This window comes from Magnolia sinica, chromosome 14 (genome assembly GCF_029962835.1).
Source record: "Magnolia sinica isolate HGM2019 chromosome 14, MsV1, whole genome shotgun sequence".
Classification (NCBI taxonomy): Eukaryota; Viridiplantae; Streptophyta; class Magnoliopsida; order Magnoliales; family Magnoliaceae; genus Magnolia; species Magnolia sinica.
This window is the reverse complement of record NC_080586.1, coordinates 5,621,110-5,646,633: the sequence shown is the minus strand read 5'-3', so window position 1 is coordinate 5,646,633 and position 25,524 is coordinate 5,621,110. Positions and strand designations below refer to the sequence as shown.

Below are 25,524 nucleotides of genomic sequence, written 5' to 3'. Positions count from 1 at the left end.
TAAGACTTGTACCAGCATCATTTTTTAGCTCATGTCTTAAAATGATTTGATAAAAGATATGAACGGCGTGGATAAAACACTTACATCAAGGTGGACCCCACAGATCCCTGCCCATACGGATTACCGTCCGAGCGGGGTAGGACGCATTCCGCATCCCGAGCCCATCCGTTTCTGATGCAAGCGGGCGCGGATTCGCTACTGAAACACTTCAGTAGTGATATTGCTACTGAAGTGATGTGGTCGCGTTTCATTGGCCCAAAAGTTGGGCTCAGTTGAAAGCATTTAATGCTCCTCCGTCAAAAACTAAAACGCCGCTTACGGGCCGCGTTTGTACTCGACCACGGAGACATCCTCATTTTACTTTGATTTACCGAAAGCAGATTGGGTACTGAGTAACTTAGTACGCCACAGTAAACTCCTTGGCCCCACGGTAATATATGTATTTTATCCACTCCGTCCATCCATATTACCAGAGATTTTAAGAGAACGAGACTAAAAACGAATCATGTACAAATCTCAAGTGGACTACATCACAGGAAACAGTGTAAATTAACTGTCTACCGTTGAAAAATTTTTGGGGGCCACAGAAGTTTTGGATCAAGCTGATATTTATGATTTCTTTTAATCCATGTCTGTGTGATCTTTTGAATGGTTGGATGACAAATAAACATAACTGTGGGCCCTAAAAAGGTTTCAACGCTGGAAATCATTATTCCGTTTCCACTGGTATGGTCCACTTGAGATCTGGATATACTTCAATTTTGGGCTTAACTACTCCAATCAACTGTAAAAACGGATGGACGGCGTGGATAAACCACATACAGTCAGGATGGGGCCAACAAAGTTCACTCAGTACAACCCAATTGAATTTCTTCATTTTTCCCTCCACAACATGGCTCCCTTCCTCTCTCTGTTTTCCTGCAAGCGACACATATTAAATTCTAAAGTATCTTTTTATCCCTGAATCTTTCAAGAGCTGGGATTTTTCTTTCGATGATTAGGGTCATGATTTTCTAGTAATTTGAATTTCAAGCGGATGTATGATTTAGAAGCTAGGGCCACTGGGAATGTCCACGGCTAATCAGCCACATCTAGCCTCAACTTGCGGAAGGGACTTTATTGTATTCTTTTATCAGGAGAAATACTGAAGCTCGAGATGTGTCCATCACAAGGAAAACAGAGAGACTGGAAGAGACAGCACTGGAAGGAGAAGGAAGAGGAAAGAAAATAAGGTTTTCAATGGTCGAGTACAAACGCGGCCAGTAAACGGCCTTTCCTTTCTGTGACGGAGGGGCATTAAATGCTTTCAACCGAGCCGCAAGTTTTGCGCCAATGAAACGCGACCACATCATTTCAGTAGCAACATCGCTACTGAAGTGTTCAGTAGCTAATCCGCGCACGATGCAAGCGTCTTCCTTTTTAGAAGTGGATTGGCTGGTGTACCACACACCACTGACTTAGCTAGTGTGTTTACGTGTCATGCATAAGATGAGTGCTGACTCTCCCCGGGCTGGACGCATATTAAGTCCTACCCCCGCCGGGACAGTAATCCGTCCGGGCAGGGTTCTGTGGGGCCCATTGTGATGTAAGTATTTTATCCACACTATTAATCATTTTTATATGATTATTTTAAGGTATGACCTAAAAATTGAAGTAGTTTTAGTGATGAAGTGGACCACAAAGTGGGTATTGAGCGTCTACCATTAAAAACTTCTTGGGAGCTGGAGAACTGTCAGATCAAGCTGAAATTTTTGTTTTCACTTCACCCAAGTCTATGTGACCTTATTAATATGTTGGGTGGTAAAAAAAAAAAACATCACGGTGGCCCATTAAAAGGTTTCAACGGTGGTTGTCATTATCGCTGCAGCTTCCTTTGATGTGTTCCACTGGAGCTGTGTATCTGCTTCACTTTTTTTTTATAATACCTTAAAATGATTTGAGAAAAGCGATGAACGGTGTCGATAAAATACTTACATCACAGTGGGCTGCACAGAGCCCTGCCCAGACAGATTACCGTCCGGGCAGGGGTAGGACGCATTCTGCGTCCCCTCAAGCTTAAGGTTGTATCGTGTATGAGCCCCTCATACATCCATACCATTCGTTCATCTGGCATGATCATTTTACGACATGATCCCAAAAATATTCATATCCAAAGATTAAGTGAACCACACCAAAAATGGCAGTGAAGAGAATGGTTCTCATTATTAGTAACGCCCACCATAATTTTTATTTTCCATCCAATCCGTTAATAAGGTCACATTGACATGGATGAAGAGGAAAAACAAATATCATATTGATCCAAAACTGTTGTGACCCGCTAAAGGCTTTCGGTGATAAACATTAAATTCCCCACTGCTTTTTGCAGTATGGTCCACTTGATCGTTGGATTTGTCTTATCTTTTGGCTCAAGCTTTAAAACAAGCTCGCCAAATGGATGGATGCTATATATGCATAATGCATACCTCATGGTGGAACCCAAAGAACTTGGTGACGTCAACACATCAGCCAGTTCAGTGGTGTGTGTGGTACACTAGCTAATCCACTTCCCTTCCTTTTATGGGTAAGTGCCTATAGCTTGTTTAGTTGCTTCGGACATTTCTAAAATAAGTTAAGTAACGGAAATTCTCATGTATGATGAGCAGGGTTTAGATTATGGCCTATCTACAATCAGTATAAATCATAATTTTGTCCTAATCGCTATAATTATTCGATTCTTAGGTAAAATGGATAATTTGGTCGAATTGGTTTGTGTACATGGGATAATTAAGATCTAAAACATTAGTTATCTTAGCATTATGCATATCTTCATTAAGTTGTGATTATCTTAATTAATCAGCAGTGGGTCATCTAAATCTGGGCCCTAAATGAATAGATCTCAAGGATAGACCTAATATTTAGGTGATCGGGTGTATTCGATAGTTTTAATGACGTCTAATTGAATTTGTGCGATTCTTTTAATGGTAATACTTAAGTTTTCATTAGCATCGCAATTTTAAGACTACTAAATGATATATTAAAATAATTCTAACGAGAAACTTCACAAGGATTTTTGAAATCCTAAGAGGCGAAAATCTATACTGTCACATCCTCCTCCTTACATTTTTATCAATTATCAAGACGCATTCCAGTCCACACATTTCCAACATATTCACAACACCATCAATCCCACCCTAAATTCTGGAACCTGACTTACAAAATTTTCGGCCACTGAATCCAGTGCCGACAGCCTCCGTGGTATCCCACTCTTGGCTCCCAACTCCCAGCTCCCATACGCCAAGTTCCGATACTAGGATCCTATGTAGAAGATTTTCATGATGATTTTTTTTATATATATATAAATGAGCATAACTATAAGTGCACCTAAGTTACAAAACATGATCACCACATACCCACTAATGTAATCTTTGAGTACAGTGTTGAAAGGGAAATATATGATATAACAAAACTCTAAAAGATCAGGCACATGCTCATGTCTTGATACTGTTGCGTTGCAGCATAACCTGCACGTAAAGAACATACGTAAGCTTACTGCGAACCCTAGAGAGTGCATGCATGTGTGCGCAATGCATATATTAAGCATAAAAATGTCAGAGTAAGCGAAAATGATAGATGTCAAACTGGCAAGTCCATAAATGCTATTAGTCATACTCAAGCTATGTGATGCAAGGACTTATATGCCCAAATATCATATGCTACTGACGCAATATACGTGCTAATCCTCTACAAGTCCACATATCAGAATAGTTCTCAATTGGATCATCACTAGGGTCTAATACACTTCCGACGTTGGCCGTTGCCCATCACGCACAAGACCAAGCGAATGCAAAAGGCCTCACTATCTGCCTTGTCAGTGGTATACAAAAAATCACCTGGCCTGTCGATAGAGAACTCATTTCACGAGCTAGTCAAACTCAACCTAACATATAGTCATTTGCACCAGGGCGAGTAAGGTTATACCCCATTTCAACCAACCATAACACAGTGGTAGACGCGGCCTACTGGCATCCAACCATCGTGCGCTCATAAATCCACTTAGTCTAGACGTTAGGGCAGCCTATGAGTACCAAAGGGTTTAGGGACTTTCACCCAAGGATGCCTGTGACGCCATGTAACCTCAATAGTTTTCTGATGTCCATAAAATTATTTGTCAACACAACAAGGCTACAGTACCACTTTTCTGGTGTTGCTAGGAAGTAGATGTAATGTGTCACACATAGTGCACAATGCATGAATCACAATATCCAAAACATGCATCAAACTGACGTGTATGACAACCCTATCTCATACAGAGTCCCTTAAGTGTCTCAAGCCAAAGGGCATATGCCATGAACAATTGTCATTCACAACAAGCATACAAATGATGCATATGGGTATATAATTGGGCATGATATCCATTACACTAAGTATGCTATCAGTGTGTTTTATCAGGCCAAGCACACTATCTTTAAGTTTTTTATTATCTTTATTTTGTAACTTTCTCTCTTATATTTTTTAACCTAGTTACCTACTCGTAATCTTAAACTTTATGAAGTAAAGTTATGATTGTATTTCATTTATTTATTGTATTTTATTTATCTTGCTTATTTACCTACCTAGAGCCACTTGAATCTATGGAGTAAGGCTAGAAAATTTTTTAATTTTGCCTACTCGACTCTTTGTAGATTTTGTGAAGCACAGCTAGATATATAAAGTTATAATTTTACTAAATCTTCAAAAATCATAAAGTACAAATTACATGTCGTATATGCAAAATAGTGTATCTAACCCTTTTCTCTTCTGTCACAGAGACCCCTATTTAGAATCTATGATCAAAATATTAACCGTAGGAGTCACTTGAGTTGAAGAATCTCACAATTCTCTAACCTATAAGTGATTCTACAGTTTCTAGCAAACTGCAGATATTAAGCTTCATTTAGCTAATAACAACTTCAAAAATTAAATACATTTTTATTTGTAAGTCAATATCACACTCCATATATGTAACACAACCAAAACAACAAAAGCTCTTAGGCAGTGTCATAGACAATTTATTTGTTAAGATCTTCTATGACATTTCTACATATATTTTTTCAGGATCTCCCACCTCTTATACATATTATTATATGATATTAGAGTTAGGGTTTTCAAAATCCTAACGGAGTTTCTCTCTTCTTTCTTCGTTCTGGAGCGGCCGCTGGATTCACATTTCATCAACAACATATTGTATTCCAATGACATCAACACAACAACCTAATTGTAATTCTCGCAATCACATCCATTGGATCTATAAATTGATCATCTTAGTGTAGTTCTTGTCATTGGAGCCCTTTACAACCAATTTCTTCATCATCATCTAATGATGAGTTGAGACGATGAGAAGGAAAAAAGATGCATAGCAGCTTGTAGCTATGATTTTGATTGTGGTAATTGGAGTTATGGGTTGGGGTTTCAATGGTGCAACTAACATCGAGAAGAAGGAAAAGGAAATAAGAGAAAGAGATGCATTAGCACTGTCTTGTTTAGCAATGGTGGTAGGTTGGCTGTTGGCTATGAACAGAAATGAAGAGAGATGTAGGCTAACATTTTGATCATAACTCTAAAACCATGTTAAATTACAAAAGATTATATTATGTATAATATCCCTGATTTATTTTATTAAAATTTATTAGGAATAACAAAAATATATGATAGAGGTAAGAGATCCCAACAAAGATTTGCCTGGATAAATATCTTAACAAGAAAGAAAATATGGTAATCTAACTAATTTATTATAATCAAACTAAACGTGTTTAATTACTTAACTAAGTAAACATTTGTTTGATGGTCGCAAAAAATACTAACCAATCTTACTTTTGGGGCATCATACCCAACTTGCCTAACCCAAAGCTGTGTGGGCCCACCGTGATATCTGTTTTGTATCCACTCCGTCCATTTGTTTCATCAGTCTTCACCTAGGAAACAGCCCGAATGGAGGCATCCGCCGTTGAAATCTTCCTGGTCGATGGTGATGTTTGGATGCCATCGATAAGGTGATTTCCACCTCCGTGGAGAACATCTATGACCCCAGGAAGGTTTAACGGTAGGCGTTCAATCCTCACTCTTGTGGCCCACTTGGGTTTGGGATCTTAATATTGTACATCATGTCCTAAAATGCGCTGATAAAGCTGATGAACGGAGGGGATATAACACAAGCATCGTAGTTGGCTCGTTACAGCCTTACAGGCAAAGTCGCGTCTTTCAGGTACGGGTAGCAGTTTCTCAATGCCCGAGCATCAAGCGCTTACACTGACAGAATATCAAATGACAAATGACTCGCTTCTTGTTCTTCTTCCTCTGTAGTTTTTGAAGTGGAAGATTTCCAAATGGATCTCCCTCAATCATGCCTCGATATGAACTGTTCCCTTGCATTTTCTGCCAGAAAGGTTGGTTTTCTGTCTCTCTTCCATGCTCATAGATTAATGGGGTTTTTCCTTTTCTGTAAGATACAGCTAAAAATCTATCTGGGTTTGAATTTTTGTTGGATTTTTTTAATTTATTGTAATTTTTTTAATGGTGGATCTTGCTTAAATCGGTTATCTGGCAAATGCATTTTTCTTGCTTTTGGTATCTTAGATTATCTGATACTGTATTGGATGTCAGATTGTTGGGTTCTCAGAAACTGGAAAAGTGAACCGTTTTTCTTTTTTCCTGAATTTGGATCTGAAGACTTTTTGGTTATTATTATTATTATTTTTTTTTATAGGATGTTTGGATATTGGGTTGTGTTTATGCTGATTTTGGAGAGATGGGTTTTCGAGATATTACCTTTGTGGGTTTCTCTTAGATTTATCTATTTTCTGCAGTAGTGTGTGTGGGATGAAAAATACAAAATGGTTGGCTTGAATTGTCGCAGTCTGGTTCTGGCAGTTTTATGTACTGGTAGGGCTCATATTTCAGTGATGCAGACCGTTCATCTTGTGTGTTATGGGGGGTAGTTGGGCCTACTGATGGATGACTGAAAGGCCCTAGGACTGATGGAACACATCAAGTAAGGCTATTAAACCATTGGGATTGTAACATTCCACCACACTCCGCTGCTGACATCCGTAGCGGCACTCACTGTGGCCTTTTTTCCAGGTAGCCCTTTCCACTCATGGCAGCTGCACTCTGGTTGTCTAGGTAGCCCTCTCCATGTTGTGGCGACTTTCACTCTTGTCCAAGTTGCCCTTCCCATAGGTTGCCCCTTCTATGACTTGAACATAGGACGTGGTGTCAGCTCTAATGCCAATTGTTAAGAACCTAGCCAATACGCCAAAGCCCTAGGACTAATGGAACACGTCAAATTAGGTTAATAGTGTACATGTGTTACACTAGATAACCACACACCTCTCCAACATTATCTTGTTGGTTGAATTGGAATCTGATTTGAATATTTGAATTTCAATTGCTTTTATTTAGGAGGATTAGTAGCCTCATTTGAATATTTGAATTTAAGTCCCTTATATTTAGGAAGATTAGCAACTTTATTTGAATTTGAATGGTCTTTTCTAAATGGTAGGAAATAATCTACAAATTATGTGGTTTTGATTGGAAAATGAAAATGAAGAATTTTGCACCAATCGAATGCTTGTTGTTGTTCAATGCGGGAGATTTCCATATGATGGTTGAAAGGCCTCATCTGTGATGCTGGCTAGATGAGATTGTTGGTGATTCAGTCTGGGGATTGTGTAACACCTTATATTTAACTTATAAAAAATTATGATGATTTTATTAATTTAGGAACCAAAAACCTTAAAAATAAGAATAGCAAGCCCCAAGCTTAGTGACCCACTCATCACTCAAATAGCAGGCACAACATTACAAACATCAAAGAAATATACAAAACTAAGGACATAAGTATGTCATTAAGCATATAACTGCAAAGTCCTCCAATTCCCCCAGAGGTCCGCCTTTGAGATCCCATTGAATTCCAGCTTCAAGAGCGTTCAACTAATTATTATATGGGGAATTCTTCTTTTAATAGCCTTTGTCGATGATATTGTCCTAAAATACTCTAGCATTTCTCTCCAACCACTTGCCCCATGATATCCCCAAAAAACGCATCTTCTAAATGGATTGCCTCCAACCTTGGAGGGCTTATCAAGCCATTCAACCATGACCTTTCCAATTGAGATATTGAATGGCCATATTTCCCAAACATCTCCATAATGCATTTGGCTCTTTCCCCACTTACTCAACAACAAATTTTTTTTTTCTCTCTCACATTATTGTCAATTCCAAGGTCCCCTTCCCTCATAATCTTTTCCACCTCATCCCAAAAATTTGTTTCCTTCCTCTCTTCCTTCCCATAGATTTTTTTTTTTTGAAGGTGCTCAATCTTTTGATGCCACCACCACTGGGATTTTGAACAGGGATAGAAAGTAGACCGGAATGTTTGACAAAGCGGCCTTGATAAGGGTAATTCTTCACCTAAAAGAGAGATAATGACCTTTCCATCTAGCTCATTTTTTATTTTATTTTTTCCAATCCTTTCAACTATTCTGTTAAAAAAGGATGCCATGTTCAGCTTACCTCGTAGGGGAGCCCCAAATATGGTTTCTTTTTTTCCAATTCTTTCAACAATTGGGTTCCAAAAGGATGCTATGTTCGGCTTAACTCTAAGGGGAGCCCTGTATACGTACAAGGGAGATTCATGTGATTGTAGCTATCCTACTCACCAAAAGCTTTCTTTCTTCCTCTTCAACCGCCACCTTGGCTATAGCATTTTTTTAAAGATTAACCCAGAGATCCGACATTGCTTCAAAACACCTAAGGGTACCTTGTAGGTTCCTCACCTGTTCCACTAGTACCTCACATGACAAAAGAGTGTCATTTGCAAATTATAATTGTGAGATATCTAACTCCACTTCTCCTATTCGAGAACCTCTAATCAAGCCGATCTCCGAAGCTCTAGTTATGGGTAGACTTAGACCTTCCATCACTGAAAAAAGGAGAGGTGACAAAGGGTCCCCTTGTCAAAGACCTCTAGAACTAGGAAAGAAGTCAGCTGACGACCCATCTACTAGAATTAAGAATGATTCCATGAGATATATTTTTTATCCAACCAATCTACTTCCCACCAAATCTATTTTTCTTAGAGCATAAGCCAAAAAGTTTCTATCTATGCCTTTTCCATATCAATCTTGCACAAGATTCCCGCCTTGGCACCTTTATCTCTCGAATTAATAAGCTCATCTGCCTCCAAAATTCCATCCAAAGGCTATCAATCTTTTATAAAAGCCATTTAGATTTGTGAGATCATTGACTCCAATACTTCGCGCCATCCGATTGAGAGTACTTTAGCTAAAATCTTATGGCATCCGCTCACCAAACTAATAGGTCTAAATACCTTGTTCTCTATCATGACCTCACTTTTGGCATGAGAGTAATAAACGTTGAGTTTAGACCCTTGCTTAGCTTGGATCTATGGTGAAACTCTCCAAAAAAAGAAGAAGAAGAAGAAGAAGAAGAAGAAGAAGAAAGAAGCTTACCATGATATTCACTTTGATGATATCACAACACTTTTGAAGGAAAGTCATCACGAAGTCATATGGTCCTAGCACTTTGTCTGTATCCATGTCAAACACCACTTTCCTCACTTCCTCCTCTTCAAAGCTTCTAACTTTTCCACCACCCCATGGGCAATGATAGAAAGACCATCCAACTGCAGATGATGGCAAACTTCTTTTGAATGCAATTTCGTATAATAATCAATGATTGCATCTCTAACATGATAGTGGTCTTCAACTAGCAGAGGTGATTGGAAGTAAATATGGTATTCAAGGGGAGTGGGTGGGTGAAGGGCTCGTCCTTATATAGGGCCTCGGGGATGTGGAAGGTGGTCGGCAGAGTAGTGAACATGTTCAAGGAGGGGGTCCGGCTCTCTTGTGGTGACGAGCAAAGAATTCGGTTTTGGCGGGACTTGTGGTACGATGAGAGACCCCTTTTGGAAGAGTTTATGATAATTACTTCATTGGCTCTGGATTGGGATTGTTCCCGTTGTGCGCTGCTTTTTCATCTCCGGAGACACCATAGTTTGGTCCCCTCGTTGCAAGAGGAACTTGACAGATGAGGAAGCGGAGGAGTTCATCCAGCTTTTGGAAGGCTTCATTAAGCTAAACCATCTTTAGATGTGGGGGACTCAATAGTGTGGTCTAAGGCCAAGTCTGACAAGTTTTCTGTTCGATTCTTCTATCGGATGTTCATCGATAACTCTTTGGGTGGGGCGTTTGACCATACTTTCCACGTATGGCCCTCCGAAGGTGGCAGCTTTTACCCAGTTAATGGAAGGGAATAAGGTGCTCACAATTGACAATTTATAAAAGAGATCATTGGCGATTCTTAATGGACACATCATGTGTTTGAAGGATGTAGTGTCAGTGAACCATTTGTTCATCCACTGTGCATTTGCTCAGAAGGTGTGGGATAGGTTTCTTGTCCATTTCGAGACTTCTTGGGTGATACCTGGGTCTATTGATGAGATCTTTCTCGCTTGGCATGGGGAGGTGCTGGGAGTAATGGAAGGGTGATATGAAGGTTCATTTTTTTGGCAGTCATCTAGGCTTTGTGGGGGGAAAGAAAACTGATCATTCCCTGATAAGAGCAGGTTGCATAGGATTAAGTTTGAAAGAGCAAAGTTAGATGGTGTATATTGGGTCAATTGTATAAATGCTTTTAACCATAGTGATTGGTTTGGGTTGGCAGGGTTGTAATTGTTGTTCTTTGCCTTTTGTGGCATTTCTTCAATAAAAGTTCTTTTACCTTTCTAAAAAAAGGAGGAAAAAAAAAGGAAAAGAAAAAGAAAAAGGAAAAAGAAAGAACCAGCGCATTGTTTGAAACCAACTTATGAATTGTATTCATTTGCTATTTCATGGAAAAAAAGATCAGTTTTTGTCACCTTAAAAAAAAAAAAAAAAAAAAAAAAAACCACCAAGTCGCTTTTGATTTTTTGCATCAACACAGCTTCCTCTCTTCTCAGAATCACCATGTAATCCACTTTGAGACATTCTATTCCGATCGCTACATTCTCATCTACACAAACTTTCCTCCTTTTCCCTATCTGTGGATTCGATTCAGCTTAGAAGCTCCTCTTTCTTCATCCCGGCTTGATCAAACCTAGCTTCGCTCCTTTCTCTGAGTTTCAACTTAATATACTTCAGTTTTTTAAAGCATCTGTATCCTGCCCAACTTCTACCTCACATTCCTGCAATTTCTTAAATGCATCCCTCCTTCAATCACCAATTTTCAAATCTAAACAGAAAAGGCCCCATAGAGATACCTGCTGAATCCAAACAAATGGGCACATGATTGGATGCCGGTCTCGGAGGTACTTATTAAACCACACCAAAAAGTGCCTCTCCCAATCCGCTGATATAACAAATCTGCCCAGCTTACACATAATTATTCTTTCTTGTTTGTTTGATCACGGTTAACACCCCCCAATCATAGGGAGGTCAATCAACCTACTCAATGGAATCTGCAAATTTCCTCATCAATGTAGTCAAGCTGCCGCCCAATTTTTTTGTAGGAGAATCTTGTCATATTAAAGTCTCCCCAACAACCCACGGAATATGTAATCCCTATTAGTTCATTTCAAAATTGCGGCCTTAAACTTGGGTTACTTGAACCATAGACTGCTGTCAGCACCCATATGAATCTTCGCCAATTATCCTACAAACGGTTGACACTTAAAAAAGATCCAAATATGGTTCTCCTCCACCCTGATTCTATCCTTGTTCCACATCACAATGATCCCCCCTGATAGCCTGAATGCCGGCAAAAACCCATGCCCCTTGTTTATGCAATTCCACAATCCATCAATCGTAGCATCAGTCACTATCTAAAGCTTCTTCTCTTGCAGCAATACAATGCCAGCGTTCCTTCTAAACAGATCTCTAACCGGAAGCCTATGATTAGGGTGACCATGTCCTCTAAAATTCCATGACACTATCTTCATTGTGCAGCTGATTTACCCTGTTTCCCTCCCTCCCTCCTTGTTCTCAGCTTTGATCCAACTGATTTTGCTGCCTTCTCATAATTCACCAAGCAATTCACGTATGGTCATGTCTTAATTGCGATTAAAATTCTCAATTGTCTAACTCAAAAAGTTTCAATACATGCCGCATGATGCTGGTAGTTTAGGAGAGGCTGGAGCTCGGCATCCAACGGGAAGCAGATCGTCCGGAAGGCAATCCGACAACAGTAGAGGCTGCTCTATCTCCAGGGGAGTAGCCACATATAGTAGAATTTCTTCCAGGGTCGGGGTTTCAAAGCATAGCTCTGAGAAGGGTGATGGTGATGATGGAGAATCTTCGAAGCAGGGGAAGAATAACAAAGGCAAAGGGGTGAAAGGGGATGAGGACACTTCTTATCTCAGGTACAAATGAGAGTGGAATTAGGTAGCAGGGAGACGAGGCAATAGAGTCTCTGTCCAGAAGGTTCTCCAGAACTCCATTACAGTAGCACTGACCCTCTTCGTTTCTGAGTACCCGGTAGGTTGGCTCCCAATCAACTTCTCTCGTCTTTGGGAGGGTAGGACAAGTAGTGGAGGTGGTCATCCACAGATGCCATAACACAAGGGTTCTGAGAGGGTTCTCTTTTATTTGGATGCGAAGGAAGGAGGAGGTCAAAGAAGAAATAGATACCCTCAATGGTGAGAGTTTTGGTGGAAGAAGGATGCTGGTCCAAAAGGCTAAGTATGGTCCCAAGACTGCTATTAGGGAGGCAAAAACTAAGAAGGCAAGGAAGGTTGACATTCGAAAACGAGGTCAAGTTTTGAGGAATCGGGGTGGTAAGGGAGATGTGGTGTAGGGTAAGGAGCAAGAAGAAATGAAAGCCGAAGGCGATGCTATAGAGGGAGACAGAATAGAGAGACCTCAATCCTTTAAGGAGGTCCCGTCATGGAAGGGGTCTAATCCTCAGGTGGAGGAAGGGTCATGTTGCGTTAAAATAGAGGAGGAACCAATCCAAGAGAGTAGGATAGTTTGGAAGAAACATTCTTCAATTGATCCTGTAGTGTACGTTGATTCGGTGATGGTGGAGATAGCTAGGCCTTCCTTTCAGTGGTCGGTGATTGCCATCACCCGGGAAGGGGCTCGTCTTTTCGAGTTGAGGGTTTGACTGAGGGCATGCTGTATGCTTGAGGAGTGCGCCTATAGGAACAAGCCCATCTCGGCATAAGAGGTTTGGATCTTGGCAAAGCCAGAGACTTACATTGACTAGATGGTCATGGCAGGGGTGATTTTCAAAGACAGCCCTACCCTCTCTATTCACAGATGGGAGGAGGGCTCTATCCTAGGTAGCGAACTAGCATGGTTTTTGTTCTCCGGTATCCCTCTTAAGCTGTGGAACAAGGAGGTTCTTATGGCTATTGGGGGCTGTACGTGGAGGTCCAAGCTATCAACGAGGAGTCGGAAGTTGGAGAGGATGTTAGTGCAACTTGTGCATTAGGTCCAAGCTTTAAGAGCTTGTTTACTGGTGTGTATGGCCCATGTAGACCGAACAGAAGAAGTGATTTTTTAAAGGAGTTGGGATCAATTCCTGCTAGGTGGTCAGGTCCTTGGTGCTTAGGGGGAGACTTTAACGTCATTTGGTTTAGCCATGAGAAGACTAGTGGATCCTATATAACAAGAAGTATGAGGGATTTTTCTTTTTGGATTCAATAGGAAGAGTTGGTGGACATTCCAATGTCAGGAGCCCTGTTTACGTGGTTGAATGATCCCTTGCCTCCGATGATGTCGTGTCTTGATAGATTCCTGGTGTTTGCAGAATGGATTGCTAAGTTCCCTGTGACTAAAATCCAAGGTCTTCCTAGAATGCTTTCAGATCATTGTCCTATCTTGCTACAGATCCCAAAGGAAAGTTGGGGCCCAAAACCGTTCAGATTTGAGTTGATGTGGGTGGAGGTTGAGGGCTTCAGGGACCTTGTGGAAGGTTGGTGGAACTCCTTCATTGTGGAAGATAAAGCAGGTTCTAAGTTGCACAAGAAGCTGAAGCTCCTCAAGGGGAAGTTAAAAGAATGGAACAAACAAGTCTTTGGGGCCAGAGAAGTTAAGGCAGCTGAGTTGCTAGAGCAAATTCATTCCATTGATGTTAAAGAGGAAGGGGGCGAGGTCTCTGCTAAGGAGATTGAGACTCGGGGGAAGCAGAGTACTCTAAATTTTTAAAAGAGAAAGAAATCAAATGGAGGCAACATTCGTGGGCGATGTGGTTGAAAGAATGGGATAAAAATACGAGATTCTTTCACAATGTTGTGTCGACGAGAGCTAGATATAATTGGATCTTGTCTCTTGTGGTTGAAGGTGAAATGCTTGATAAGAAGGAAGATATATGCGAGGTTATAGTAGGTTTCTACCATAGGTTTTTTTTACTTCAGACTGATGGTCCCGCTTGAGACTGGACTTTTTGGACTTCGACAGATTTTCAGAAGAGGAGGTGTTAGCCCTAGAAATTCAATTTTCCGAAGAAGAGATTAAGGAAGCAGTGTTTAGCATGGGGAGGGATAAATTTCCCGGACTTGATTGGTTTCCCATAGGTTTTTTCCAGGCTTTCTAGAGTTTGGTGAAGAGGGACTTGTTGGATTTCATTAAGGAATTCTTTCTGGAGGGGTCCCTCTCGTCGGAATTAGGTGCCTCTTTTATTGCGCTCGTTCCTAAGGTGGTGGGAGCTGAAGAACTCAAGGATTTCTGTCTTATCAGCCTTCTTAGAAGGCCGTATAAAATCCTAGCCAAAGCCCTAGTGTCTGATTTAAGAAGGTTGTAGGCAAAGTGATCTCTTCGAACCAGGGGACCTTCGTTGAAGGTATGTAGATTACAGATATGGCTTTGATCGTGCACGAGCAGAAAAAGGCGGGGGTGGTGTGCAAGCTAGATGTGGTGAAGGCTTATGACCTTGTTGAATGGGACTTCTTGAATTATATGCTGGGCTGGATGGGTTGTGGTTCAAATGGAGGAAGTGGATTCGTACTTGTGTTGGATCCCCTTCGTTTTTGGTCCTAGTCAATGGCTCTCCCAAAGCCTTTAGGGGCTTTCGGCGAGGGGACTCTTTGTCCCCATATCTCTTCCTAGTGATAGCAAAGGCCTTCGGTTGTATGCTAGCCAAAGCCTAAGCAGTTGGGTTCTTCTAGGGTTTTCGGTGGGTAGTATGTCGGTCCCAGTTTCTCATCTTCAGTTTGCAGACGACACCTTGGTCTTCTGTGAGGCAAACAGTGCAATGGTGGAAGACTTATGGAAAGTGATCATTTGTTTTGAAGTGATTTCTGGCTGAAAATTAACGTGGCGAAAAGTGAGCTCCTACGTATTCATCTTTCAGAGGTAGAGTTAGATCGGTTGGCGACTTCCTTTCGGTGCAAGGTTGGGTCCTTCCCTTCTGTTTACCTCAGGCTTCCTCTTTGTGTAGGGAAACCGGCATCCCATATTTGGGATAAGGTGGTAGAGAGAATTGAGAGTATCCTGTGCAAGTGGAGAGGTCGTTACTTATCATTAGGGGGTCGCATTACCTTGATTAAGACAGCCTTCTCTAACAGGCCGCTCTATTTCACGTCTCTATTTAGATGTTCGCAAGTCGTGCCAGTCAGATTGGAGAATCTGAGGAGAGACTTCTTGTGGAAGGGATTCGACAAAGGTTTCAAGTTTCATCTTTTAAAATGGGAAGATGTTTGTAAACCTATTGAGCAAGGTGGAGTTGGCTTGCTCTTGCTTAAGTACATGAATTCGACTTTATTGGGCAAATGGCTTTGGAGGTTCGGAACTGAGGAAGGTTGTATGTGGCGAGACATTATCTCTTATAAGTACGACTCTTCTATGGGGGGATGGGAACTCTATAGGGCTTCTCGAGTTTGGAAGTCAATTATGTCGATACGGGATACGTTTTGGTAAGGTGTAATGTTCTCAGTGGGTGACGGTTCTAAGATGCGGTTTCGGGATGATTGTTGGTGTGGTGAGGATCCGCTCTGCACCGATTTTCCAGTTTTAGCGAGCCTTGCATCCCGCCCTGACTTGTTGGTGGCTGATTGTTACTCTGAGATTGGGTCTTCAAGGACTCCACCCTGCTGGAGGACCTCACAGATGATAAGACAAAGGATTTGATTACTTTACTGAGTTGTCAACTGGGGGGGGGAGGGGTCACAAAGCGATTCTGATTCTATTGTGTGGAAGTTTCATAGCTCAGGCCAATTTTCGGTCAAGTTGTTCTACAAGCTGCTTGCTTTTTACGTGTTTGGTTAGTCGAAGCGGTTTGCCTTTCAATTTTGGTCTTATGGGGCTCACCCCAAGTAGCTGTTTTTGCTTGGCTTGTGAGGAGAAAGAAGGTCTTGACAATCGACAATTTGCAGAAGAGGAATATGGTGAATAGATTACTTCTCTTGGATCTGTCTTTCTCCTCCAATTCAGTGAATAGATTATCCAGCTCGCAGTTTTCTTCGTCGAATGACAGTCCAAGCATGCAGCTCATATTCCCATCTGGCAGAGCTCTGCATTTCTCATTCACGATTGAGGCTTCCTCTAATTTCTTATTTAAATTCCGTTCTCCAACCATTATAGCTTCCCTTATACAAACTTCATCTCCTTGTTTCTTCACCCACTTCATCTTAGCCTTGACCACGGGACCGACCAAAAGCGGCGAATCTCTTTGGAAGAAGTGTCGGAAGATGAAAAAGAGGACAACACTAATATGAGGCAGGCTATGGGGTTACATGGTGAATTCCTTCAAGGTGATAGGCATGGCTCCTCTGCCAATTATGCTATGAGTTACCCCTATGCTTCCTCTTTGTTGTCTTTCACTCTTGAACCTCCCATGCTTGGATTGCTCCTTATTGATAGTCGGGCTTATCTCCCTTGTGCAATCCTTGCCTATCAAAAGTCCTACTGATCTTGTGTCTACACATGTATGAAGCATCCTAGCCATCCCTCCTGTGTATGCCACATGCCTTCGCAAAGCCAAACATTGGAACGACCTCTCTTGAGATGACTAACTCATTCGAGTCTTCTTGCATTCTCACTCTAGCTTTGTCTTGTAACTTATCTCACAATACGAGTTGTGGAGATAAATCAAGAATAAACGGGAGTTGCGGACTTGCAATCTCTTCTTAAAAGGGATTATGTCAGCATGCAATATCTCCTCGCCACCATTGCTTCTAGCATGAGAACAACACGTGCCTTCCCCTACTCGGCTGGGATGTATGGTGGGGTCCACCATGATATTTATAAGAATTCCAATCCATTCATCCATTTTTAGAGCTCATTTTAAGACGTAACCAAAAATTAGGATGATAAAAAACTCAAATCGGCCATACAAGATGAAACAGTGGAGAAAGAAATTCCTACAGTTGAAACCTTCCTAGGCGTCTTGATGTTTATATGCCATCCAAACTGTTTATAAGGTTATTTTTACTAGGATGAAGTGAAAACACCAAAATATTAGATCGATGCAAAACTTTTGTGGCCATATAAATATCCCCACCTAATGCAACACTTGTTGAGGAGTCTTTCCTTTCCTGATTCTCATTAATGCCTTCACCAGCTTTATCACAACTCAATAACATTTCATTCGTTTGTTTCTCCATGTGGCAGCCATCCTCAACACAAATCTATCATCATGCTTGGAAGTTCACATGCGTGGCCCATGCAATATCTCCTCGCCACCATCGCTTCTAGCATGAGAACAACATGTGCCTTCCCCTACTCGACATGCATCCTCCCCACCTAATGCAACACTTGTTGAGGAGTCTTTCCTTTCCTGATTCTCATTAATGCCTTCACCAGCTTTATCACAACTCAATAACATTTCATCCGTTTGTTTCTCCATGTGGCAGCCATCCCCAACACAAATCTATCATCATGCTTGGAAGTTCACATGCGTGGCGCGTGGCCCATCTGCACCATCTCGGGGCTGTAATCATGCCCAACGTTCAGCACACTTTATGTTCATGTGGGTCCACCACACGCGGCCCACTTGATCAAGCCATTTTAGACCGTTAATCATTGGAGCCCACTTGATCATGCAACTACAGGCTTGACAAGGCCATGGGAGTCTAGTGGAGGGATGAGTATTCCCAAGTTATACCTTTTGATAGTTATTCATTTGAGACACTGTATTATACTAGATGATGCTTATTGTGGGTTTTGGTATTCCTCATCATGGCGTCCTGTTTGGTGCTCATATTCCTTCATTGACATTGTCTGTGGTTCATGTTAATGACATTGTAATGATAAAATCCTTATCTCGTGAGATGAATCCCGCGTCAGAGATTGGAGTTGGATAGTATTGTCCACGTGGTAGCCATCCTCAACATGATCCACAACCGTCTGGAACCCACTAGCCATGTCAGCCCCGTTCCCCATTCTCCCGTGCCGCTGGTCGTCACCATCCTCTGTCGCTGGTTATGAATCACAACGTTCTCCTCCTGATTCTGACGACATTTCAGATTCCAATTTCCAACCCTCTAGTTGACCTTTCTCCTTTGGGATTTTCACTGCATACTTGTGCACTTAACAAGTCTTACACTGAGTTTCTGAACTTGAGACAGTGCTTTACTATGCTAGCTTGAAAGTTGGAGCAGAGCATGCGCATTATCATTGAGGTGAAAACAAGCAAGAAGATTGTAAATAACAAATCTAAGAATAAAGATAAAATAAAATAAAATAAATGAAGAAGATTTAGAACTTATTTACTCATTGCCTGGTATACTCCCCATCTAAAATGTTACAATCAATTCTGAATTTCTGATGAATGAAGGATATTACCACACACATGCTTACATACACACACACACACATGCATCTATATATAGTACATACATCTATACATGGTATTTGAGATTCAATTCAAACTTTGGTGTTACTTATCAAGGTTTGATGAGCCCACATGCACGTATCACCCCTACCCATCTAGACGCCAATACATTTGCCAATATAGCACATGTTTGCAAGAACATAGGTGGGCCACACTGGGTTGCCATCTATTTGTTGCATGTACTATTGCCCAATGATTAAGTGCACCTGCCTATATTTTTGCCAGGGCACCCACACAGCGCCTCCAACCCAATGGACCGCTCCATTCTTTCATACGTGGGCCATATTGGCATGTCTGCTGGCATGTAGATGGGTAAGGCTATACATTTATGTGGGCCCTACAAGTACAAACATCATTGCTTAAGTACGCCCTGAAAATATCAGTACTAATCATCTACAGACTTCAGCTATACATGCTGGTGGAAGTGAAGCTTCTTGCTCAGTGGAGGGATCTTCCGGTGCATTTTTAGTTATCTTTGCATCCCATGGTTAGTTAATTTCCCACGTGTGAATACAGGATTTCAGTTTTACTTGATGGTGTTTTAGGGTTTGTTTTGGGTAGGGGATCCTACCAAATCAGTACTAAAGCCTAATCTTGATTTTGGTAGGCCCCATGCCCTCCACATCTGATTCGTCGCTCTAAACTGTCACTTTCCTTTGCACAAATACAATTAACGAAGTTTTAGAAAAAACTTGAAGTGCTGCGAAAGCGTCTCTTAAGCATAGTGAATCCAATGTGGAGGGCAATGGGGCCTGTCAAAATCCAGATTAGACTTTATCCTGATTATGCTGGATTCCCCACCCAAACGGAACCTTAAATTTTAACACCTTTTAGTATGTTCTCACTTATATTCCGAAATCTTCATCAATGCTTTATTGGCCTTTGGGCACTGGCTTCATGTTTACAAAGGTGAGTTACATTACGTTACTATTTGGGCGAAATCCCCTACATCGAGAATTGTTTAGCTTAGTTGCCATGTGGCAAACTAAAAGGGTACTGTGATTGTTACAAAATACCTTCTTTTTTTTCTTTTTTTTTAAACACACGCACTACACCTCAATGGGTACTCGAACCCATAACCTCGTGTTGAAACTCTTGTGAATCTACCACTGAGGCATGAATCAGGACCCACCTTTTCTTTATTCCATTGTTTTTGTTGGTTTCATTTCCTCAAATTAGAAATAGCATGAGCCATGCTCGCTGATATTTGATTGAGTGGCTATTTGATCATCAGCAATTGAACTCTTGCATGCACAGAGTGCATATATGTTTTTTTTTTTTTGACTTCAGACATCTCTCTCCTCCACAAACTAATATGCATATCTGTTTTATTTTTATTTTTATGTGTTGTTACATTCTGGAAAGGGGCGCACCCAGGTGGTACCGGACAGAATTGGAGCCCATGTGATGTATTAATGACATCTGACATGTCCATCAGATGCATGGCGTCAAGTTACCCCAGTGATCCAAAGTCCAAACATTAGCCCAATCCAAAACTCAAGAGGGCCACAACATGGCATTGATTTGAATTGGGGCCCCACCGTGTGGTGTATCTGCAATCCATTCCATTCAGAGTCTCAGACCCTTCATCTGGTATGGATGAAGGCCCAAAATCAGGCTGTTTTGCCACTCAGGTACGCCTGGTGCAAATAAAAGGTGGGTGTTCCCTCTGATATTTCTCCATGTGGTGTGGCCCATCTGAGTGTTGGATTGGTTCATTTTTTATATCTGGGGTTAATATGAGCTCATGCATCTGGTGGATGGGTTGGATGTCCTGTATAAATCATGTAGGCCACACATATTGTAAGCTGGAGTGCACCTCTTCTGGAAATATCAGGCCTATTATCATATCTGGCCATCATTGTAGCATTTTGTCTCTTTCAACTGTGCTTTCTCTGTTTCATATCTTGTCTATGTATAGTTTTGTGCTCCACATGATAATTCTGTTTTCTGGGGCATTATCTTTCCTCTTTTGGCTATTGTTGTCCTTTGGAAAATGGTCCACTGTACCTCATAGATTCCCAACCGTACCACTAGAAGCCTTCCAAGTTTCGTTTAATAATAAATGGAAAAGGGACCTGAAATCGAGTGTTCATGGGCCTTTGTATAAATAACATTGTGGATTTTATCATTAATACAGATGTGACTTACGATTTCTAAAACTGGTTTGGTTATGGGTTATTAGATGTAAATATTATGTTAATTTTCCAATACAATTTCTAAGATTTATCGTAATTTTATTGGGTAGCTATATATTGTGTCAGACCTCAGTCCACCAAAAGAAACACTAGCTTCTTCTTTTAAATCTCTAGTTCCCAAAATCACATGTTATCGGATCCAACTCCCCGGATTTCTCTCCGAAGATTCAACAATGGATTGTCATCATGTCACGGGATGAACATGTCACATTACAGTCCAAGCATTCAATGATTGTTCTTGTTTGAAGTTTCTCTCTTTTCAATCTGTGTCCAGGCAGTCCCTTGGATATCTTATGTTATATTTTGAATCATATGGTGTCTTCCGATCTACTCTATGGTGTCAAATGCAGGAGTTGGTCGTGGGCTTTGAAATTTTCGAGGGAATATATTCACATCCTGGATTGAGGACACCGGCCGAGTGTGTCTGTGGAAAGGTTGGTTCCTCGATCCTCATGATTCAGTTGATGTGAACATTGAACATACTGGTATAAAAAATCTGGGGCAAGCTCGTAATGTCAGCTCTGTCCAAACTGATTGGTTGAGGCGAATGGTCATAGAGAACGCTAAAGCCAGTTTAGAAGTCCTCATTGCCAACCCAGGGAATTATAGGGTCCTACATGTTGGAGAACATACAGTTTTCTGACGTACAGGATTCCTTGTGTGACCCATGGGTGGTGATCCAGCCCATTGATCAGATGGGCCCACTGTGGATGAGGGAATACCCAAAATAATCTCCCCAAGGTCTACTCCTTTGATTAGTGGCCTACAAGAAGATATTATTAGGAAAAGAAAAGGCAAAAGTCCACATTCAACTAGAAGAACTTCAAAGACCAAGTGTTAGGATCTTCCATCTAAGAGGGTTTTGGGGCATCCTCTGTCCACAGTGATCAATGGTCTGGATCACATGCACAAAGTCCTGCATGTCAGAAAGCTGTATGTTCTTTTGATGAGTGACCCCATAATTTCCTCATGCATTTAATTACTTAAGAATTGTCATTGTTCAGGTTCCAGTTGCTCGAGCATCCGATTGGCACGTTCATCAGCACAGAGTGGGCCAGCTACAAAAGAAAGTCGACTCTCTTTCGCGGCCACACTCACAATTTAAGAGTTGGGAGCTGGCTTATGATGAGTATGTTGTTTAGTCACCTTCTCTGTTCTTTGCTGGCCTTCTTTTTCCATCATGAAAATTATTATAATTAAGGTTTCTGTATTGTTGGATTTGCTGCTCCAAAACTATGTTGGTTTGAGATTCTTTTCACCCCAGAAATTACTAATTGGTGTTCTCCAGTTTGAGCAGGAATATCTTAGGCTGTGTTTGGATGCACAAGCGCATTGAATTGCAAACATGCAGTGTAATAAAGTGGAAATGGCTTAATGAGAAAGTAGCCCTCAAATTCCAGTTACGTTTCTTGAAGTCTAACTAGAAAGTAGTGTAAATGCAATTTTGAGCCTAGACCCTCAAATATGCAATTTTGAGACTAGCAATTGCAATTCAATTCGATAGTGCATCCGAATGCACCTTTGATGTTCATCGTAAGGGTCTGTTTTGGACACACTTAGTGAAAGGAGGTTTCCTCAAAATGGGGTCTGAAGCCTGCTTTTTTGGTTAACTTAACATAAACATTTTAGCACCTATTTTGTCGAGTAGGATGGTGAAATGGGGTTTGCGAAGTGCATCCAAACACACATCAATGCACCAGTTCGGCTCAAAAAGGGGTCGACACCTCAAATGGCCCTTTGGAGGGTGCATCCAAATGGACGCTAGACCTTGTTCCCTTCTGGTGGTATAATGACCATATCACATGCTCATTATGTGTGTGGCCATCATCATACATGTGCACAAATCATGACATTGCCTTTTGTATTGCACTCATGTTGCCCCTTCTTCCGACAATAAGTTATTCATCCTTTCCTGTTGCTATTTCCCGTGCAGAAGCCTTGTCAATGGTAAATCTCCTCCATCAAATGCCCCAACCCTTCACACATAAAAAAGGACTTGTTTATGAATGCCATCTCCTAAATTCAGGCATCAAAGCTTAGGCTTGCAGCTACCTCATTAGTCTAGCTCAGTGTTACCTAAATCACCAAACTCCCTATGTTTTCCATTCAGACTCGACGATCTGGATTATGGTTCCTTAGCATTCTGGTCTGTTATTTTTAGCTATATTCTCACCGTTGATTAAGTCGTACTGCAAGTTAAATTTACAATGTAGAGATTTTATACTTTGATTTTTTTAGTAGCATGCATATAATATAATACTATGAATTTGGTGTATATAATAATAATAATATTCATATATGAAAGTATATTGCATTCACCTAGTGTATGTATTACAGCAACCCACATGATCCTAGTGTACTGTGTATCAATTCCTGTACCATGTACCGAAGTTACCCACGATCCAGGTAACCTTGGTCTAGCCTCATGTTCGGGTCATTTAGATCTGAGAAATCGATTCATATAGGCAGCGGATTGTGTGAAAGAGCTTCTTTAGGGTTCAAGGGCGGGTGCAACGGGGTACTTACAAGCATGGAGAATGCCCTTTCTATAGGCCGAATGGTGCCGAACAGGCTTCCAAGGCAACATAGGACTCTTAACTTCATTTTTGAGAATTTCATCCCTTTGGTTGTGTTACCGCCTGCCTTGAGTTTAATCTAATTCAAGTTAAATCCATCCCATCTCTTGGAATTCACAGGTGGGTCATCTTGGAATTCAAATGAGAGTAATCATTGCGTCGACATCTTGTCGGCCATGTGCGTAGAACGCGGTGGCTTTCATTCGGGTCCTTGCCTTTGAGACACTGCCAGTGGCGTCATCGTTACCCTATCTCAAATAAACCACTTCTTGGGCTCGCGCATGGACATTATTCGGTGGCCACTATCAATGCTTTCTTGGAGTTTTCTTGATGCTGACCCGTTGTCGTCTAATCGCCAAACTGGGGCCAGATTAGCTGATGAAAGCAACGCGATTAGTGTCCAGCCTTTTCTATAACTAATAGTATAATGTAAGTAGCTGTCTCACCCAGTAGCAGTTCTCATTAGCAGCCAAACAGATACTTATCAAGATCTTAAATTGCTATTTATTAATTTGGTGGACTCTGTTTAGTCTGTCGATCTTTTTGACTAACCACCCAAAGCTATCGTCTTTAAAGTCGGTGGCCAGCTTGATCGTTTTCTTTGACCAGTTATAATCAACATTCAAGTAGTTCTATTTGAAAACTGTAATCAAGTTTCTCTTCTTATTTTAGAGATGCTCCAGTGCTCTTAGTTGCTATGGGACACTTAAACAATTCAATCCATTGATCTAGACTGTCCATTAGGCCCAAATCACATTTCATGGCCTCCCATGCAAATGTCACACCAATCTGAAAATCGTAACCATTTGATCAATAGCCTCTAATATGAATGGTAAAGATCAACAATCGATCCAACTATTTTATGGTTCCCATCATATATTACGTGTGATTATGAAGAATTACTTATGTTAGACAATCCTAACCATACCTTCCATGGGTTGGAAAAAGAATGGCTGCAAAAGATAAGGCCAAATTAAAGATGGACTTTCTTATCCGATCGGTCTTATTTTTGCATCGTAGCCATTGAAGCTATTCTAGATTTAATGGACAGCTAAGATCAGTCTATTGAACTGTCCAGCTTACCTGATACTCTGAGTTTGCATTGGAGAATTTCTCAATTTATACCTCTCTTTCTTATCAGTTATCTCTTTTTGTATGGTCACTGGTCTGATATTACAGCTTACCTACCGAAAAATACAGATTTAAACACACCAAAGAATGAGGTAATGATCACGTACGTTCCTGCGTATGCGAGTTCCCATACGAGTCAGGTTCTGTGGGGCCTACCGTGATGCGTGCATGGAATCCAAACCGTTCATCAGTTGTGTTGTCTCAGTTTTGCCGCACAGCCTGAAAATCAGACTGACCCAAAACGCTGGTTGGCTACCCCACAGGGAACAATGTGAAATCACACCTAAAACCTTTGAATTCATGTTGTTGTGAGCCATCTGAGTTATGGAATGGACTGATTTTTGGGTGCCTTCTTCACCCAAGTTGGGCGTGTCTGATGACTGGTTTTGATTATATATGGTACAAAATATTGGGCCCCACATAATGTGCCGCATTGGTCCCCACCTGAGTATTGGATTCGGGGAAATCAACGTAATGGGCCTCTCTGATGGATGGGTTGGATATCGTACATGTGTGGTGGTGTTGCCTTGTGCACGCGTGCGGGCTGGAAAAGGAAATGGAAATTATTATTTGGTGGAGTGTGATGAATGGTATGCATGCACCTAGAAATTGCAAACGTGGCAAACAAGGAACTGAAATAAAAATTATACCAAATTATGGGTCCCACTAGATGTATCATGAACCAAAAAATTAAGATTATTTAATTATCTAGCTATCAGATCGGTGGACATTTATTGTACGGTTAAAAAAATGAAAATATCCAAAGGTCCTATTTCAACAAACTAAGTGTACACGAAACATAGGTTGAGATTATTCAACTAATCTGATTTTGT

The 25,524-nt window shown here is 41.1% G+C and overlaps 1 protein-coding gene across 12 annotated transcripts; it reads left to right on the top strand.

Annotated features, from left to right (window-relative positions):
- The first annotated feature begins 5,914 nt into the window (after window positions 1-5,914).
- LOC131225271 (uncharacterized) lies at window positions 5,915-24,096 on the top strand. 12 transcript variants are annotated; one of them, XR_009161276.1, is made up of 7 exons: window positions 5,948-6,220; window positions 6,319-6,401; window positions 19,012-19,098; window positions 19,186-19,273; window positions 21,335-21,418; window positions 21,996-22,113; window positions 23,681-24,096. XR_009161276.1 is itself a non-coding variant. In XM_058220777.1 (5 exons), exons 2-5 carry the CDS (start codon window positions 6,342-6,344, stop codon window positions 23,392-23,394), a joined length of 342 nt encoding a protein of 113 aa, XP_058076760.1. In that variant the 5' UTR covers window positions 5,915-6,220; window positions 6,319-6,341; the 3' UTR covers window positions 23,395-23,673. The 12 variants fall into 12 exon arrangements, 4 of the variants coding, with proteins under 4 accessions (XP_058076760.1, XP_058076761.1, XP_058076759.1 ...); XR_009161279.1 differs by lacking the exon at window positions 19,012-19,098 and having other exon boundaries at window positions 5,957-6,220; window positions 19,193-19,273; XR_009161275.1 differs by lacking the exon at window positions 19,012-19,098 and having other exon boundaries at window positions 5,958-6,220.
- The last annotated feature ends 1,428 nt before the right edge of the window (window positions 24,097-25,524 follow it).